The 15,139-nt window shown below is 44.1% G+C and overlaps 1 protein-coding gene across 3 annotated transcripts in view; it reads right to left on the bottom strand.

Annotated features, from left to right (window-relative positions):
* The window catches only part of LOC139392227 (protein FAM91A1-like), a 127,142-nt gene that overhangs the window by 53,906 nt on the left and 58,097 nt on the right, over positions 1-15,139 (bottom strand). For all 3 annotated transcript variants that reach the window (XM_071140060.1, XM_071140061.1, XM_071140062.1), the window contains 3 exons: positions 10,606-10,712; positions 10,378-10,416; positions 2,594-2,706 (listed from right to left, as the gene is read on the bottom strand). In XM_071140060.1, coding sequence (XP_070996161.1) covers positions 2,594-2,706; positions 10,378-10,416; positions 10,606-10,712 — 259 coding nt within the window. The remainder of the gene's footprint in view (positions 1-2,593; positions 2,707-10,377; positions 10,417-10,605; positions 10,713-15,139) is intronic.

Here is a 15,139-nt window from a genome sequence, read left to right as displayed (position 1 = left end):
TAGTGTAGTGATATAGTAGTGTGGTGATATAGTAGTATAGTGATATAGTAGTGTGGTGATATAGTAGTATAGTGATATAGTAGTGTGGTGATATAGTAGTATAGTGATATAGTAGTGTGGTGATATAGTAGTATAGTGTTACAGTGATATAGTAGTGTGGTGACATAGTGTTGTAGTAGTATAGTGATATAGTAGTGTGGTGATATAGTAGTATAGTGATATAGTAGTATAGTGATATAGTAGTGTGGTGATATAGTAGTATAGTGATGTAGTAGTGCAGTGATATAGTAGTGTGGTTATATAGTAGTATAGTGATATAGTAGTGTGGTGATATAGTAGTATAGTGATATAGTAGTGTGGTGATATAGTAGTATAGTGATATAGTAGTGTGGTGATATAGTAGTATAGTGATATAGTAGTATGGTGATATAGTTGTGTGGTGATATAGTAGTATGGTGATAGAGTAGTGTGGTGATATAGTAGTATAGTGATATAGTAGTGCAGTAATATAGTAGTGCAGTGATATAGTAGTATAGTGATATAGTAGTATAGTGATATAGTAGTGTGGTGATATAGTAGTATAGTGATATAGTAGTATAGAGATATAGTAGTATAGTGATATAGTAGTGTGGTGATATAGTGTTGAAGTAGTATAGTGATATAGTAGTGTAGTGATATAGTAGTGCGGTGATATAGTAGTGTAGTGATATAGTATTATAGTGATATAGTAGTGTGGTGATATAGTAGTATAGTGTTACAGTGATATAGTAGTGTGGTGACATAGTGTTGTAGTAGAATAGTGATATAGTAGTGTGGTGATATAGTAGTATAGTGATGTAGTAGTGCAGTGATATAGTAGTATAGTGATATAGTAGTGTGGTGATATAGTGTTGAAGTAGTATAGTGATATAGTAGTGTAGTGATATAGTAGTGCGGTGATATAGTAGTGTAGTGATATAGTATTATAGTGATATAGTAGTGTGGTGATATAGTAGTATAGTGTTACAGTGATATAGTAGTGTGGTGACATAGTGTTGTAGTAGTATAGTGATATAGTAGTGTGGTGATATAGTAGTATAGTGATGTAGTAGTGCAGTGATATAGTAGTGTGGTTATATAGTAGTATAGTGATATAGTAGTGTGGTGATATAGTAGTATAGTGATGTAGTAGTGCAGTGATATAGTAGTGTGGTTATATAGTAGTATAGTGATATAGTAGTGTGGTGATATAGTATTGTAGTGATATAGTATTATAGTGATATAGTAGTGTGGTGATATAGTAGTATAGTGTTACAGTGATATAGTAGTGTGGTGATATAGTAGTATAGTGATATAGTAGTGTGGTGATATAGTAGTATAGTGTTACAGTGATATAGTAGTGTAGTGATATAGTAGTGTAGTGATATAGTAGTGTAGTGATATAGTAGTGCGGTGATATAGTAGTGTAGTGATATAGTATTATAGTGATATAGTAGTGTGGTGATATAGTAGTATAGTGTTACAGTGATATAGTAGTGTGGTGACATAGTGTTGTAGTAGTATAGTGATATAGTAGTGTGGTGATATAGTAGTATAGTGATATAGTAGTATAGTGATATAGTAGTGTGGTGATATAGTAGTATAGTGATGTAGTAGTGCAGTGATATAGTAGTGTGGTTATATAGTAGTATGGTGATATAGTTGTGTGGTGATATAGTAGTATGGTGATAGAGTAGTGTGGTGATATAGTAGTATGGTGATATAGTTGTGTGGTGATATAGTAGTATGGTGATAGAGTAGTGTGGTGATATAGTAGTATAGTGATATAGTAGTGCAGTAATATAGTAGTGCAGTGATATAGTAGTATAGTGATATAGTAGTATAGTGATATAGTAGTGTGGTGATATAGTAGTATAGTAATATAGTAGTGTGGTGATATAGTAGTATAGTAATATAGTAGTGTGGTGATATAGTAGTATAGTGATATAGTAGTATAGTAGTATAGTGATATAGTAGTATAGTGCTATAGTAGTGCAGTGATATAGTAGTATAGTGATATAGTAGTGTGGTGATATAGTAGTATAGTGATATAGTAGTGTGGTGATATAGTAGTATAGTGATATAGTAGTGTGGTGATATAGTAGTATAGTGTTATAGTAGTGTGGTGATATAGTAGTATAGTGATATAGTAGTGTGGTGATATAGTAGTATAGTGATATAGTAGTGTGGTGATATAGTAGTATAGTGATATAGTAGTGTGGTGATATAGTAGTATAGTGATATAGTAGTGTGGTGATATAGTAGTATAGTGATATAGTAGTGTGGTGATATAGTAGTATAGTGATATAGTAGGGTGGTGATATAGTAGTATAGTGATATAGTAGTGTAGTGATATAGTAGTATAGTGATATAGTAGTGTGGTGATATAGTAGTATAGTGATATAGTAGTGTGGTGATATAGTAGTATAGTGATATAGTAGTGTGGTGATATAGTAGTATAGTGATATAGTAGGGTGGTGATATAGTGTTGTAGTAGTATAGTGATATAGTAGTGCAGTGATATAGTAGTATAGTGATATAGTAGTGTGGTTATATAGTGGTATTGAAGACCTACTTCAGTCTGTTGACAGAGGGGGCAGTCTTCCATGTGGGGTGGAGCTGCTCTGAGCTGAACGAGCTTCCTTTCTTCAGGGCAAAACCCAGGCGACAGTACATAGACACAGCATTCTGAGAGAGGGAGGGGAGAGAGGACTATTAAAATAACAGCATACAGCCAGAAGCAGCCTGTTCCTAATCAATGGTATGCCATGAGGGTCAAACAGAACGGTGTCAGCCAAGTTAGTATCCATGGGTTGCTGCTTTGTTCTGCTCCTTCCACTGAAGACAGCTGGTCGGTCAGACCACCTTCACACCAATTATACTAATCATTATCAAGCACTGCAGGAATTTATTCTGAAAACACCCTGCATCATTATGATTACACAGAAAAGAACAGAATACGTTGTGGAGAAAGTTTCCTGCTCTTATTAAACAACTAAAAGTTCATTGTCGAAGGAAATTCTCTCAGACACAAAAATCTCAATGTTTTAATGTATTCTACAGTCAAGAAATTATTGCCGGTAGGTTAGAATAGAAAACTAAAAACATCTTGTACCACATCCTTCAAGGTTAAAATGACAAGTGGGAAATATGAAATGGGGGAAATGTTTGAAAGTTTCACCCAGGAGACCATTAGATTGAAGGAGGCTTGCTCTTGGAGAAAGAGAGTGAGTGAGAAAGAGAGCGAGAGAGAGAGAGAAAGACAGAGACAGAGAGCGAGAGAGACAGAGAGAGAGAGAGACAGAGAGCGAGAGACAGAGAGCGAGCGACAGAGCGAGAGACAGACAGAGAGCGAGAGACAGAGAGAGAGACAGAGAGACAGAGAGAGAGACAGAGAGCGAGAGACAGAGAGAGCGAGAGACAGACAGAGAGCGAGAGACAGAGAGAGCGAGAGACAGACAGAGAGCGAGAGACAGACAGAGAGCGAGAGACAGACAGAGAGCGAGAGACAGAGAGCGAGAGACAGACAGAGAGCGAGAGACAGAGAGAGAGACAGAGACAGAGCGAGAGACAGAGAGAGAGACAGAGAGCGAGAGAGAGAAAGACAGAGAGAGAGCGAGAGACAGAGAGAGAGCGAGAGACAGAGAGAGCGAGAGACAGACAGAGAGCGAGAGACAGAGAGAGAGCGAGAGACAGAGAGCGAGAGACAGAGACAGAGAGACAGAGAGACAGAGAGACAGAGAGACAGAGACAGAGACAGAGAGACAGAGAGACAGAGACAGAGAGCGAGAGACAGAGAGCGAGAGACAGAGAGCGAGAGACAGAGAGCGAGAGACAGAGAGCGAGAGACAGAGAGCGAGAGACAGAGAGCGAGAGACAGAGAGCGAGAGACAGAGAGCGAGAGACAGAGAGCGAGAGACAGAGACAGAGAGACAGAGACAGAGCGAGAGACAGAGCGACAGACAGACAGACAGACAGACAGACAGACAGACAGACAGAAGAGGGAGAGAGAGAGCGAGGTTGAGGGAGCACTGCTCTGAGTTAAAGAGAGAGAGCAAGAGAAAAATAGCAGCCCTGGGATATAAAAAAAATAGCAGCCCTAGGATATTAGGATGGAACATTTGTAGAATTTGGGGGTAATATTAAACCCTAGGGTGTGTGTGTCGTGCACAACAATAGCCAAAATGTCAGCAGTGCTGAATTGTCAAAACACAACAATGAAAGTTAAAACGTTTAACTTTCAAATCTGCTGATATTCTTATAGATATATTAAATATATGATGACTACAAATGACTATAATAATCTTCAATATAGAACAGGGACATTATCCTTTCAACAGAAAACATAACGACATAATGATGAACTCAGTCTTTAATGGGGATGTTACCGAAGCAACATCTTATTTCTTAGATCATCTGAGTAAATGTAAGGCTGTCCTGAAGAATATGGCATGTGTCCTTATTCCTGATATAGAGCACAACTTAGGATGCCATCTGGGATGTAGAGATGGCTGATTTCCCCTTCAGTGTGAGCACAGGTAAAGCTCTGTTCCCAGCTAGCAGTGTCCAGCAGCACCAGGTGTTGACAGGACCATCCATGAATTAACCCATTAAAACTACAGCACCAGGTGTTGACAGGACCCATTCAATGGACCATCCAAGAATTAACCCATTAAAACTACAGCACCAGGACCCATTCAATGGACCATCCATTAATTAACCTATTAAAACTACAGCACCAGGTGTTGACAGGACCATCCATTAATTAACCCATTAAAACTACAGCACCAGGTGTTGACAGGACCATCCATGAATTAACCCATTAAAACTACAGCACCAGGTGTTGACAGGACCCATTCAATGGACCATCCATGAATTAACCTATTAAAACTACAGCACCAGGACCCATTCAATGGACCATCCATTAATTAACCTATTAAAACTACAGCACCAGGTGTTGACAGGACCATCCATTAATTAACCCATTAAAACTACAGCACCAGGTGTTGACAGGACCCATTCAATGGACCATCCATGAATTAACCTATTAAAACTACAGCACCAGGTGTTGACAGGACCATTCATTAATTAACCTATTAAAACTTCAGCAAGGCGTTGACACGATAATGGCTTCTCCAATTCAGGCAACTGCACCCCAAATGGCACCCTCTTCCCTATATAGTGCTCTACCTTGGACCAGAGCCCTCTTCCCTATATAGTGCTCTACCTTGGACCAGAGCCCTCTTCCCTATATAGTGCTCTACCTTGGACCAGAGCCCTCTTCCCTATATAGTGCTCTACCTTGGACCAGAGCCCTCTTCCCTATATAGTGCTCTACCTTGGACCAGAGCCCTCTTCCCTATATAGTACTGTACCTTGGACCAGAGCCCTCTTCCCTATATAGTGCTCTACCTTGGACCAGAGCCCTCTTCCCTAAATAGTGCTCTACCTTGGACCAGAGCCCTCTTCCCTATATAGTGCTCTACCTTGGACCAGAGCCCTCTTCCCTATATAGTGCTCTACCTTGGACCAGAGCCCTCTTCCCTATATCGTGCTCTACCTTGGACCAGAGCCCTCTTCCCTATATAGTGCTCTACCTTGGACCAGAGCCCTCTTCCCTATATAGTGCTCTACCTTGGACCAGAGCCCGCTTCCCTATATAGTGCTCTACCTTGGACCAGAGCCCTCTTCCCTATATAGTGTTCTACCTTGGACCAGAGCCCTCTTCCCTATATAGTGCTCTACCTTGGACCAGAGCCCTCTTCCCTATATAGTGCTCTACCTTGGACCAGAGCCCTCTTCCCTATATAGTGCTCTACCTTGGACCAGAGCCCTCTTCCCTATATAGCGCTCTACCTTGGACCAGAGCCCTCTTCCCTATATAGTGCTCTACCTTGGACCAGAGCCCTCTTCCCTATATAGCGCTCTACCTTGGACCAGAGCCCTCTTCCCTATATAGTGCTCTACCTTGGACCAGAGCCCTCTTCCCTATATAGTGCTCTACCTTGGACCAGAGCCCTCTTCCCTATATAGTGCTCTACCTTGGACCAGAGCCCTCTTCCCTATATAGTGCTCTACCTTGGACCAGAGCCCTCTTCCCTATATAGTGCTCTACCTTGGACCAGAGCCCTCTTCCCTATATAGTACTGTACCTTGGACCAGAGCCCTCTTCCCTAAATAGTACTGTACCTTGGACCAGAGCCCTCTTCCCTAAATAGTGCTCTACCTTGGACCAGAGCCCTCTTCCCTATATAGTGCTCTACCTTGGACCAGAGCCCTCTTCCCTATATAGTGCTCTACCTTGGACCAGAGCCCTCTTCCCTATATAGTGCTCTACCTTGGACCAGAGCCCTCTTCCCTATATAGTGCTACCTGGACCAGACCTACCTTGGACCAGAGCCCTCTTCCCTATATAGTGCTCTACCTTGGACCAGAGCCCTCTTCCCTATATAGTGCTCTACCTTGGACCAGAGCCCTCTTCCCTATATAGTGCTCTACCTTGGACCAGAGCCCTCTTCCCTATATAGTGCTCTACCTTGGACCAGAGCCCTCTTCCCTATATAGTGCTCTACCTTGGACCAGAGCCCTCTTCCCTATATAGTGCTCTACCTTGGACCAGAGCCCTCTTCCCTATATAGTGCTCTACCTTGGACCAGAGCCCTCTTCCCTATATAGTGCTCTACCTTGGACCAGAGCCCTCTTCCCTATATAGTGCTCTACCTTGGACCAGAGCCCTCTTCCCTATATAGTGCTCTACCTTGGACCAGAGCCCTCTTCCCTATATAGTGCTCTACCTTGGACCAGAGCCCTCTTCCCTATATAGTGCTCTACCTTGGACCAGAGCCCTCTTCCCTATATAGTGCTCTACCTTGGACCAGAGCCCTCTTCCCTATATAGTGCTCTACCTTGGACCAGAGCCCTCTTCCCTATATAGTGCTCTACCTTGGACCAGAGCCCTCTTCCCTATATAGTGCTCTACCTTGGACCAGAGCCCTCTTCCCTATATAGTGCTCTACCTTGGACCAGAGCCCTCTTCCCTATATAGTGCTCTACCTTGGACCAGAGCCCCTCTTCCCTTGGACCAGATATAGTGCTCTACCTTGGACCAGAGCCCTCTTCCCTATATAGTGCTCTACCTTGGACCAGAGCCCTCTTCCCTATATAGTGCTCTACCTTGGACCAGAGCCCTCTTCCCTATATAGTGCTCTACCTTGGACCAGAGCCCTCTTCCCTATATAGTGCTCTACCTTGGACCAGAGCCCTCTTCCCTATATAGTGCTCTACCTTGGACCAGAGCCCTCTTCCCTATATAGTGCTCTACCTTGGACCAGAGCCCTCTTCCCTATATAGTGCTCTACCTTGGACCAGAGCCCTCTTCCCTATATAGTGCTCTACCTTGGACCAGAGCCCTCTTCCCTATATAGTGCTCTACCTTGGACCAGAGCCCTCTTCCCTATATAGTGCTCTACCTTGGACCAGAGCCCTCTTCCCTATATAGTGCTCTACCTTGGACCAGAGCCCTCTTCCCTATATAGTGCTCTACCTTGGACCAGAGCCCTCTTCCCTATATAGTGCTCTACCTTGGACCAGAGCCCTCTTCCCTATATAGTGCTCTACCTTGGACCAGAGCCCTCTTCCCTATATAGTGCTCTACCTTGGACCAGAGCCCTCTTCCCTATATAGTGCTCTACCTTGGACCAGAGCCCTCTTCCCTATATAGTGCTCTACCTTGGACCAGAGCCCTCTTCCCTATATAGTGCTCTACCTTGGACCAGAGCCCTCTTCCCTATATAGTGCTCTACCTTGGACCAGAGCCCTCTTCCCTATATAGTGCTCTACCTTGGACCAGAGCCCTCTTCCCTATATAGTGCTCTACCTTGGACCAGAGCCCTCTTCCCTATATAGTGCTCTACCTTGGACCAGAGCCCTCTTCCCTATATAGTGCTCTACCTTGGACCAGAGCCCTCTTCCCTATATAGTGCTCTACCTTGGACCAGAGCCCTCTTCCCTATATAGTGCTCTACCTTGGACCAGAGCCCTCTTCCCTATATAGTGCTCTACCTTGGACCAGAGCCCTCTTCCCTATATAGTGCTCTACCTTGGACCAGAGCCCTCTTCCCTATATAGTGCTCTACCTTGGACCAGAGCCCTCTTCCCTATATAGTGCTCTACCTTGGACCAGAGCCCTCTTCCCTATATAGTGCTCTACCTTGGACCAGAGCCCTCTTCCCTATATAGTGCTCTACCTTGGACCAGAGCCCTCTTCCCTATATAGTGCTCTACCTTGGACCAGAGCCCTCTTCCCTATATAGTGCTCTACCTTGGACCAGAGCCCTCTTCCCTATATAGTGCTCTACCTTGGACCAGAGCCCTCTTCCCTATATAGTGCTCTACCTTGGACCAGAGCCCTCTTCCCTATATAGTGCTCTACCTTGGACCAGAGCCCTCTTCCCTATATAGTGCTCTACCTTGGACCAGAGCCCTCTTCCCTATATAGTGCTCTACCTTGGACCAGAGCCCTCTTCCCTATATAGTGCTCTACCTTGGACCAGAGCCCTCTTCCCTATATAGTGCTCTACCTTGGACCAGAGCCCTCTTCCCTATATAGTGCTCTACCTTGGACCAGAGCCCTCTTCCCTATATAGTGCTCTACCTTGGACCAGAGCCCTCTTCCCTATATAGTGCTCTACCTTGGACCAGAGCCCTCTTCCCTATATAGTGCTCTACCTTGGACCAGAGCCCTCTTCCCTATATAGTGCTCTACCTTGGACCAGAGCCCTCTTCCCTATATAGTGCTCTACCTTGGACCAGAGCCCTCTTCCCTATATAGTGCTCTACCTTGGACCAGAGCCCTCTTCCCTATATAGTGCTCTACCTTGGACCAGAGCCCTCTTCCCTATATAGTGCTCTACCTTGGACCAGAGCCCTCTTCCCTATATAGTGCTCTACCTTGGACCAGAGCCCTCTTCCCTATATAGTGCTCTACCTTGGACCAGAGCCCTCTTCCCTATATAGTGCTCTACCTTGGACCAGAGCCCTCTTCCCTATATAGTGCTCTACCTTGGACCAGAGCCCTCTTCCCTATATAGTGCTCTACCTTGGACCAGAGCCCTCTTCCCTATATAGTGCTCTACCTTGGACCAGAGCCCTCTTCCCTATATAGTGCTCTACCTTGGACCAGAGCCCTCTTCCCTATATAGTGCTCTACCTTGGACCAGAGCCCTCTTCCCTATATAGTGCTCTACCTTGGACCAGAGCCCTCTTCCCTATATAGTGCTCTACCTTGGACCAGAGCCCTCTTCCCTATATAGTGCTCTACCTTGGACCAGAGCCCTCTTCCCTATATAGTGCTCTACCTTGGACCAGAGCCCTCTTCCCTATATAGTGCTCTACCTTGGACCAGAGCCCTCTTCCCTATATAGTGCTCTACCTTGGACCAGAGCCCTCTTCCCTATATAGTGCTCTACCTTGGACCAGAGCCCTCTTCCCTATATAGTGCTCTACCTTGGACCAGAGCCCTCTTCCCTATATAGTGCTCTACCTTGGACCAGAGCCCTCTTCCCTATATAGTGCTCTACCTTGGACCAGAGCCCTCTTCCCTATATAGTGCTCTACCTTGGACCAGAGCCCTCTTCCCTATATAGTGCTCTACCTTGGACCAGAGCCCTCTTCCCTATATAGTGCTCTGGACCAGACCTAGTGCTCTACCTTGGACCAGAGCCCTCTTCCCTATATAGTGCTCTACCTTGGACCAGAGCCCTCTTCCCTATATAGTGCTCTACCTTGGACCAGAGCCCTCTTCCCTATATAGTGCTCTACCTTGGACCAGAGCCCTCTTCCCTATATAGTGCTCTACCTTGGACCAGAGCCCTCTTCCCTATATAGTGCTCTACCTTGGACCAGAGCCCTCTTCCCTATATAGTGCTCTACCTTGGACCAGAGCCCTCTTCCCTATATAGTGCTCTACCTTGGACCAGAGCCCTCTTCCCTATATAGTGCTCTACCTTGGACCAGAGCCCTCTTCCCTATATAGTGCTCTACCTTGGACCAGAGCCCTCTTCCCTATATAGTGCTCTACCTTGGACCAGAGCCCTCTTCCCTATATAGTGCTCTACCTTGGACCAGAGCCCTCTTCCCTATATAGTGCTCTACCTTGGACCAGAGCCCTCTTCCCTATATAGTGCTCTACCTTGGACCAGAGCCCTAAAGCCATACTTTAGATGTAGTTTATTTCGGGGACACAACTTCACGGCTGACTGGAAGGGCATGTCTTCACACCACATATAACATTCAGATGGGCCCCAATAATATCCAGTGACTCCTATAAGTAACTATGGACAATATAACAGTGTTACATACCTTCACCAGGCCCAAGTCAATCTCCAGAACATTAGCCAGCTGGAACAGAACCACCAGAGGAAGATGATCAAGACTAAATGGGACTGATATCACTTTAAAAAAGTCAACAATTAAAGTACATCATTAGCCTTGTTTGACCATCCTGCAAGCTCCTACTGTAAGAAACAGAATGTGATCTCAAGACCTGGACGGTCCAACGAGGCTGAGACGTCATATTATTTCACCTACCTCTGACACATTAGTCTGCTCGTCGATGGACACAAATATTTTGTACAGAAGGGTTTCAAAGTAGTCTCCCTGGACCCTGTTCATCACGAAGCCTTCCAGGGGGGGCACTGGGAAACACAGCATATTAATGAATAGATAACATACTGTATAATACAGTTGAAGTCGGAAGTTTACATACACCTTAGATAACTACATTTAAACTCAGTTCTTCACAATTCCTGACATTTAATCCTGGTAAAAATTCCCTGTCTTAGGTCAGTTAGGATCACTACTTTATTTTAAGAATGTGAAATGTCAGAATAATAGTAGAGATAATTATTTATTTCAGCTTTTACTTCTTTCGTCACATTCCCAGTGGGTCAGAATTTTACATACACTCAATTAGTATTTGGTAGCATTGCCTTTAAATTGTTTAACTTGGGTCAAACGTTTCTGGTAGCCTTCCACAAGCTTCCCACAATAAGTTGGGTGAATTTTGGACCATTCCTCCTGACAGAGCTAGTGTAACTGAGTCAGGTTTGTAGGCCTCCTTGCTCACACACGCTTTTTCAGTTCTGTCCACATATTGTCTATAGGTTTGAGGTCAAGGCATTATGGTGGCCACTCCAATACCTTGACTTTGTTGTCCTTAAGCCATTTTTCCACAACTTTGGAACTATGCTTGGGGTCATTGTCCATTTGGACCCATTTGCGACCAAGCTTTAACTGATGTCTTGAGATGTTGCTTCAATATATCCACATACTTTTCCTGCCTCATGATGCCATCTATTTTGTGAAGTGCACCAGTCCCTCATGCAGTAAACCACCCCCACAACATGATGCTGCCACCCCCGTGCTTCACGGTTGGGATGGTGTTCTTCGGCTTGCAAGCATCCTCCTTTATCCTCCAAACATAATGATGGTCATTATGGCCAAACAGTTCTATTTTTGTTTCATCAGACCAGAATAAATTTCTCCTAAAAGTATGATTTTTGCCCCCATGTGCAGTTGCAAACTGTAGTCTGGCTTTTTTATGGCAGTTTTGTAGGAGTGGCTTCTTCCTTGCTGAGTGGCCTTTCAGGTTATGTCGATATAGGACTCGTTTTACTGTGGATATAGATACTTTTGTACCTGTTTCCTCCAGCATCTTCACAAGGTTCTTTGCTGATGTTCTAGGATTAATTTGCGCTTTTCTCACCAAAGTATGTTCATCTCTAAGAGACAGAACACGTCTCCTTCCTGAGCGGTATGACGGCTGCGTGGTCCTATGGTGTTTATACTTGCATACTATTGTTCGTACAGATGAACATGGTACCTTCAGGTATTTGGAAATTGCTCCCAAGGATGAACCAGACTTGTGGAGGTCTACAATTATTTTCTGAGGTCTTGGCTGATTTCTTTAGATTTTCCCATGATGTCAAGCAAAGAGGCACTGAGTTTGAAGGTAGGCCGTGAAATACATCCACAGGTACACCTCCAATTGACTCAAATGATGTCAATCAGCCTATCAGAAGCTTCTAAAGCCATGACATCATTTTCTGGAATTTACCAAGCTGTTTAAAGGCACCGTCAACATAGTGTATGTAAAACAGTGAATTATAGGTGAAATAATCTGTCTGTAAATAATTGTTGGAAAAATGACTTGTGTCCTGCACAAAGTAGATGTCCTAACTGACTTGCCAAAACTATAGTTTGTTAACAAGAAATGTGTGGAGTGGTTGAAAAACAAGTTTTAATGACTCCAACCTAAGTGTATGTCAACTTCCGACTTCAACTGTATGTTGTGGGCCCACTTCACAGCCCTCAGACAGATATAGATGGTAATGTTGTGGGCCATCTTCACAGCCCTCAGACAGATATAGATGGTAATGTTGTGGGGCCTCTTCACAGCCCTCAGACAGTTATAGATGGTAATGTTGTGGGCCCTCTTCACAGCCCTCAGACAGATATACAGTGCCTTGCGAAAGTATTCGGCCCCCTTGAACTTTGCGACCTTTTGCCACATTTCAGGCTTCAAACATAAAGATATAAAACTGAATTTTTTTGTGAAGAATCAACAACAAGTGGGACACAATCATGAAGTGGAACAACATTTATTGGATATTTCAAACTTTTTTAACAAATCAAAAACTGAAAAATTGGACGTGCAAAATTATTCAGCCCCCTTAAGTTAATACTTTGTAGCGCCACCTTTTGCTGTGATTACAGCTGTAAGTCGCTTGGGGTATGTCTCTATCAGTTTTGCACATCGAGAGACTGACATTTTTTCCCATTCCTCCTTGCAAAACAGCTCGAGCTCAGTGAGGTTGGATGGAGAGCATTTGTGAACAGCAGTTTTCAGTTCTTTCCACAGATTCTCGATTGGATTCAGGTCTGGACTTTGACTTGGCCATTCTAACACCTGGATATGTTTATTTTTAAACCATTCCATTGTAGATTTTGCTTTATGTTTTGGATCATTGTCTTGTTGGAAGACAAATCTTCGTCCCAGTCTCAGGTCTTTTGCAGACTCCATCAGGTTTTCTTCCAGAATGGTCGTGTATTTGGCTCCATCCATCTTCCCATCAATTTTAACCATCTTCCCTGTCCCTGCTTAAGAAAAGCAGGCCCAAACCATGATGCTGCCACCACCATGTTTGACAGTGGGGATGGTGTGTTCAGCTGTGTTGCTTTTACGCCAAACATAACGTTTTGCATTGTTGCCAAAAAGTTCAATTTTGGTTTCATCTGACCAGAGCACCTTCTTCCACATGTTTGGTGTGTCTCCCAGGTGGCTTGTGGCAAACTTTAAACAACACTTTTTATGGATATCTTTAAGAAATGGCTTTCTTCTTGCCACTCTTCCATAAAGGCCAGATTTGTGCAATATACCACTGATTGTTGTCCTATGGACAGAGTCTCCCACCTCAGCTGTAGATCTCTGCAGTTCATCCAGAGTGATCATGGGCCTCTTGGCTGCATCTCTGATCAGTCTTCTCCTTGTATGAGCTGAAAGTTTAGAGGGACGGCCAGGTCTTGGTAGATTTGCAGTGGTTTGATACTCCTTCCATTTCAATATTATCGCTTGCACAGTGCTCCTTGGGATGTTTAAAGCTTGGGAAATCATTTTGTATCCAAATCCGGCTTTAAACTTCTTCACAACAGTATCTCGGACCTGCCTGGTGTGTTCCTTGTTCTTCATGATGCTCTCTGCGCTTTTAACGGACCTCTGAGACTATCACAGTGCAGGTGCATTTATACGGAGACTTGATTACACACAGGTGGATTGTATTTATCATCATTAGTCATTTAGGTCAACATTGGATCATTCAGAGATCCTCACTGAACTTCTGGAGAGAGTTTTCTGCACTGAAAGTAAAGGGGCTGAATAATTTTGCAAGCCCAATTTTTCAGTTTTTGATTTGTTAAAAAAGTTTGAAATATCCAATAAATGTCGTTCCACTTCATGAGTGTGTCCCACTTGTTGTTGATTCTTCACAAAAAAATACAGTTTTATATCTTTATGTTTGAAGCCTGAAATGTGGCAAAAGGTCGCAAAGTTCAAGGGGGCCGAATACTTTCGCAAGGCACTGTAGATGGTCATGTTGTGGGCCCTCTTCACAGCCCTCAGACAGATATAGATGGTAATGTTGTGGGCCCTCTTCACAGCCCTCAGACAGGTATAGATGGTAATGTTGTGGGCCCTCTTCACAGCCCTCAGACATATATAGATGTTAAATTTGTGGGGCCTCTTCACAGCCCTCAGTCAGTTATAGATGTTAATGTTGTGGGGCCTCTTCACAGCCCTCAGACAGATATAGATGGTAATGTTGTGGGGCCTCTTCACAGCCCTCAGACAGTTATAGATGGTAATGTTGTGGGCCCTCTTCACAGCCCTCAGACAGATATAGATGGTCATGTTGTGGGCCCTCTTCACAGCCTTCAGACAGATATAGATGGTAATGTTGTGGGCCCTCTTCACAGCCCTCAGACAGATATAGATGGTAATGTTGTGGGGCCTCTTCACAGCCCTCAGACAGATATAGATGGTAATGTTGTGGGCCATCTTCACAGCCCTCAGACAGATATAGATGGTCATGTTGTGGGCCCTCTTCGCAGCCCTCAGACAGATATAGATGGTAATGTTGTGGGGCCTCTTCACAGCCCTCAGACAGATATCGATGGTAATGTTGAGGGCCCTCTTCACAGCCCTCAGACAGATATAGATGTTAATATTGTGGGGCCTCTTCAAAGCCCTCAGACAGATATAGATGGTAATGTTGAGGGCCCTCTTCACAGCCCTCAGACAGATATAGATGGTAATGTTGTGGGGCCTCTTCACAGCCCTCAGACAGATATAGATGGTAATGTTGAGGGCCCTCTTCACAGCCCTCAGACAGATATAGATGTTAATATTGTGGGGCCTCTTCAAAGCCCTCAGACAAATATAGATGGTAATGTTGAGGGCCCTCTTCACAGCCCTCAGACAGATATAGATGTTAATATTGTGGGGCCTCTTCAAAGCCACCAGACAGTTATAGATGTTAATGTTGTGGGGCCTCTTCACAGCCCTCAG

Source organism: Oncorhynchus clarkii, chromosome 32 (assembly GCF_045791955.1).
Source record: "Oncorhynchus clarkii lewisi isolate Uvic-CL-2024 chromosome 32, UVic_Ocla_1.0, whole genome shotgun sequence".
Lineage (NCBI taxonomy): Eukaryota > Metazoa > Chordata > Actinopteri > Salmoniformes > Salmonidae > Oncorhynchus > Oncorhynchus clarkii.
This window is presented reverse-complemented; position numbering and strand designations above follow the sequence as displayed.